Source organism: Poecilia formosa, unplaced genomic scaffold, assembly GCF_000485575.1.
Source record: "Poecilia formosa unplaced genomic scaffold, Poecilia_formosa-5.1.2 Scaffold371, whole genome shotgun sequence".
NCBI lineage: Eukaryota > Metazoa > Chordata > Actinopteri > Cyprinodontiformes > Poeciliidae > Poecilia > Poecilia formosa.
In genome coordinates this window covers 187,125-191,622 of record NW_006800310.1, presented here as the reverse complement: position 1 = coordinate 191,622, position 4,498 = coordinate 187,125, and the positions used below count along the sequence as shown (strand labels likewise).

At 36.5% G+C, this 4,498-nt stretch overlaps 1 protein-coding gene across 9 annotated transcripts in view; it reads left to right on the top strand.

Moving 5' to 3' along the window:
• Positions 1–3,502, top strand: part of rab3ip (RAB3A interacting protein (rabin3)) — a 14,500-nt gene extending 10,998 nt beyond the window's left edge. For 4 of the 9 annotated variants that reach the window (XM_016662401.1, XM_016662402.1, XM_016662396.1 and 1 more), the window contains 5 exons: positions 185–297; positions 376–399; positions 583–682; positions 1,622–1,691; positions 2,127–3,502. In XM_016662401.1, coding sequence (XP_016517887.1) covers positions 185–297; positions 376–399; positions 583–682; positions 1,622–1,691; positions 2,127–2,209 — 390 coding nt within the window. In that variant the 3' untranslated portion in view covers positions 2,210–3,502. The remainder of the gene's footprint in view (positions 1–184; positions 298–375; positions 400–582; positions 683–1,621; positions 1,692–2,126) is intronic. The other 5 variants (XM_016662400.1, XM_007575170.2, XM_016662403.1 and 2 more) reach the window with 2 other exon arrangements.
• Positions 3,503–4,498: the final 996 nt, after the last annotated feature.

Here is a 4,498-nt window from a genome sequence, read left to right as displayed (position 1 = left end):
CTGCTAACACACTGAGCTATACGCTGCTAACACACTGAGCTAACTCACTGCTAACACACTGAGCTATACGCTGCTAACACACTGAGCTACACGCTGCTAACACACCGAAGCTAACAGTGAGGAGTTCGCTTTAATAATATTTGAATTTCTGTCCCTGGTTTTCAGTTTGTTCTCTCTCCTCCAGCTGGGTTCGGCCATCTTGGATGCTGTGGAGCAGAACACGCTGAGCGTGGAGCCGGTGGGTTTCCAGCCGCTTCCTGTGGTCAAAGCGTCGGCGGTGGAATGCGGCGGCCCAAAGTGAGAAAACACATATTTCCTCTTCCTCCTCCATCGAACTTTCACTCCATCTTCATCTTCCCTTAATTCCTCCTCTAGCGGGCGAAGGGCAGCGCTCGTCACGTAAGTCTGACTCAGCATTCTGCTGCCATCGCCCCACCTGGCTCCTCCAAACACTCCTCTAACTCTCTCCTCCAGCGATCAGAGCCGACCTCTCCTCTTCTTCTCCTTCCTCTCTCCTCGCCTGTTAATCTGCAGCTTGATTCTTCTTCTGTTTCTGAAGCGAAATGTTTCTGTTTCCGATAGAAAGTGCGCCCTGAGCGGTCAGACCAAAACCTGTAAGCACAGAATCAAGTTTGGAGACTCGTCCAACTATTACTACGTTTCTCCTTTCTGCAGATACAGAGTAAGTACAGACGCTGCCCCCTGCAGGACCAAACCATCACTGCAACAAAATCACCACATTTTATCAAATTGTTCTGACAATTATTAATTTTGCTGAAACTGAGCTGCTTCTGACATTATACGCTAGTTTTGTCTTGGGTTTTTTCACATTTTGATTGTTAGGTGATTTTATAATTTTAAATAATAATAATAGATTTTTTCCCCACACAAACTAGATTCTCTACATCAGAGAATTAGAGCGACGCTAAAAGAAAAATAATTCCAAGAATAAAGTAATAAAATTACCAGAATAAAGTAGCAATATGACAATAAAGTCTTAATTTTTCCAGAATAATTTTGTACGTTTCGTTTTTATTATCGTCTCTAAGAAAATACTGAATAAATAAATTGAAACTCTGAACAGTTTGATTTTAATATTTTAGAGATTCATGGAAAAATGATAAATTAATTTTCCATTTCTACATTTTCAGTGTTTACATTTTACTTTTTTCTCCATCAGAATCATTTATTTTATCTCCTGTATCCTGAGATAATTACTGAAACTTCAAATCAAAATTAAAAAATATTATTTTGAGTGAAATCAATGAAGTTAAATTTTTGTTTCTTGTCCTTCTTTGCAGATTAATCTCTATAAATCAGAAACATTAAAGTTGTATTATTTCAGTCATTTTGTTAAAGAAGTGAATTTATTGACAGAATTATCTTTTTCATTATAAACTAAATCACTGAGATTATGACTGTTTGCATGTTTTTAAAGTTTCACAATAAAAGCCTCTGACAGAATCAGGAAAATGATCTGAGGATAATAAATCCTCCAACAGGGGGCGCACTTTCCCCACGCTGATGCATTTAATCCGAATATTTAATTTTCTGAGGACTAAATGTTTAAGTTATTTTTCTGTCTGCCGGTCCAAACAGTAACTCCGTCTGTCCTCCTCAGATCACAGCGGTGTGTAATTTCTTCACCTACATTCGCTACATCCACCAGGGTTTGGTCAAGCAGCAGGACGGTAAGCAGATTAAATAATCCCGTCCAGATTAACAGACGGTGGATTTTATGTGATGTACCAACTCTGGGCTGTTTTCTGGAAGCAGCTGATTAGAATCTGAAAAGCTCAAATAACACCTGACCTCTGACCCCAGACTAAAAAGAGGAGCAGCAAAAGCAAAGGAGACGGATTAGCAGAGCAGCTAGCAGCTACCCATCACAATGTTATAAACAGTCTTCAGTTAGAGGCTCCTTCACAGCTTGAAATTTGTAACTTTTATACAAATTTTTTTATAGCATTGTCAACAAATAACACCTAAAACCTAAAAACGGAACTAAAATGAAAGTTTAAACACAAAAACACATTTTCTACTGTAGATTTAATTCAAAAGATTTGTGGTTCTAAACAAATCTTCTTGATCAAACTGTGTCCTAATAAAGAATCTTGTTGTTGCAGCAGAGCAGATGTTCTGGGAGGTGATGCAGCTCCGCAGGGAAATGTCCTACGCAAAGCTCGGATACTACAAGGACCAGCTGTGAAGCCGTCCAATCACAGCAGAGCCTGACCAACAAGTCCCGCCCCCCTGCAGTGTGAAGGAAGGACTGTTTTTGTTCCTGGAAGCTGCGGCGCGGACTGAAAGGCCGCTAACGATCCGGATCGTTCTTTAGGTTCTGTTCGCTTCGTTTTCATTATGTGACACTAAAAAAAGCTTCTCCTTGCATTTAAATTAAATTATAATAAATAAGAAAATACTTGAACTGTTGTGTAATAAGCTACGAGCCTGAAGGAAAAAACACAACAATTTATAAACTTCATAATATTTCAGTAACTTTGCAGTTTATAAAATCAAAGTTTCACATTTTTGTGGAACAGAAAAGCATCCAAAAGTATTTCCAAACGCAAAAAAAATTAATTTCACTAAATTTTCCTCAAAAAAAAAAAAACAATTAGAAAACTTTGAAGTGTTTCTAAATGTTTCGCCAAACAAAACTCATTTCTTTATTTTTGCAACTTAGTAATTGTCCAAGACATTTATCTTTAATTAGTTTTTGGAGAGAAAAGCTAAAATATGAGAAAACTTGAACAGGAATTTTTCTTTTCATTAAAATTTATTTCAGGAGTATTTTTGTTTTATTTCGCATGTTGCGAATTATAATCGGGTGTTAAATCCTCATTCCTGTAAACTGAAGCTTTTTCTTTTAAAACAAACTAAATCTAAAAAAATCCCTATTTTTTTACCCAGAATTTATTTATTTTCATTTTCAGATCAACTTCATTCCAGAAATGATTTATTTTATTTCCATTAAAATATCCCGAATTAGCTCTCAGTAAATATGAACTGATTTCCTTTTTGTCATAAATGTTTTGTTTTATTGTTATAAAATATTTAATTTACATTCAGGCAAATTTTACTGAAAATCTTTGCAAAATTTAGTTGGTTTTTTTTGTCAAAAATTTGCCTTAAAATATGGACACGTGTTTTTGTTTCCCCTCAAACTGACATGAATGATTAGATGTTAATCAGTAACTTAGTTCTTATAATCACTGTTTTGTTGGTAGAAATGATTCTTGTGGTTTTGTGCGGATGAAGGCCTGAACACAATAATCAGTCAGTTATTGTTTGGAGACGAAGCTTTGTTGAGTTTATTTTTGCTGTTTTGTTTGAGACGTTTCTGGTTGGGGGAAACTTTCCGTTGTTTTCTCCTGCGGTTTACCTGCAGCGGTGTTCTGTGACGTTTGGTTTCATTTTAAGCAACGCCGTCTCTCTCCCGGTTTGGTTTAGTGCCTTTTCTCTCAGACACTCTGAAATAAAAACAGTGATACCTCTGGAACGGCGGCGCTCTGCGTGAATCTGTTGGTCCGACAGGAAGCAGCTGGAGCTTCGTTTGGTTGTCCGGTGGTTTCGGATCTTCATCCTGCTCTGTCAGGTTTTGGTATTTAGCAGCGGATTCCTGGCTGACATGATGAAGAAACTCTGCAGGTACGTCTGACCATCGCTCCTCTAGCAGAGAAACTGACGTCTGATACTGGAAACAATTTCACATTAATAGATGATCAAATAAAAAAGTCTCAGGTTCCTCTGAAGTCTGGAATTTGGCTAATTTATTTGCCAAACTGCGGCAGAAAAAAGTGAATTAAAAATGACTTCATCACTTGGACCAATGTTTAAATGTTTGATCCAAATATCTTCAGGTTTTCTTTACGCTCCATTGTTAAGACAAACATATCTGCCATAAACCTTCATGGAAACCTTGTATTTATAGTTAAGAAAATATTTAATGTTACACATAAATGTAGATTTTTTTTATGTAAAGAAATATTGTAAAAAAAAAAAAATATTTAAAAGTAAAAAATGAAAAAAAAGTTGAAAAAATAAAGTAACCTTTAAAAAAACTTGAAATTAAATTAAAATCCAGAAATTAACACAATTGAGATGTTTAAAAAACCTAATTTGATCCATTATATATTTTATCTAAATAAAATAAACCTGAATCTTTTTTGCCTCTGAAATTAAAAACGTGAATTCCTCCATGAGGTTCAGGTTAGCATCAGTTCAGACGTTAATCTCTGAAAAAGCCTCCTGTTGCCTCCACGGCGCTTTCTTTTACATAAATCCCCTGAATGCATCATCGTAGGAGCATATGGAAAGGCGCCACCTGGTGGTTACTATGCGCCACTGCACCTTCAGGATAACATGTTTCACTCAACATGATGGCAGTTCTGTGCAAAAGTTTTAAATGAGCGAATTTCTTCGTGGTGCGTTCACTGAGCAGATAAAGGTCGGAGTTTTGAGCGTTACATTCCTGAACTGTTAGATGTGAGATATG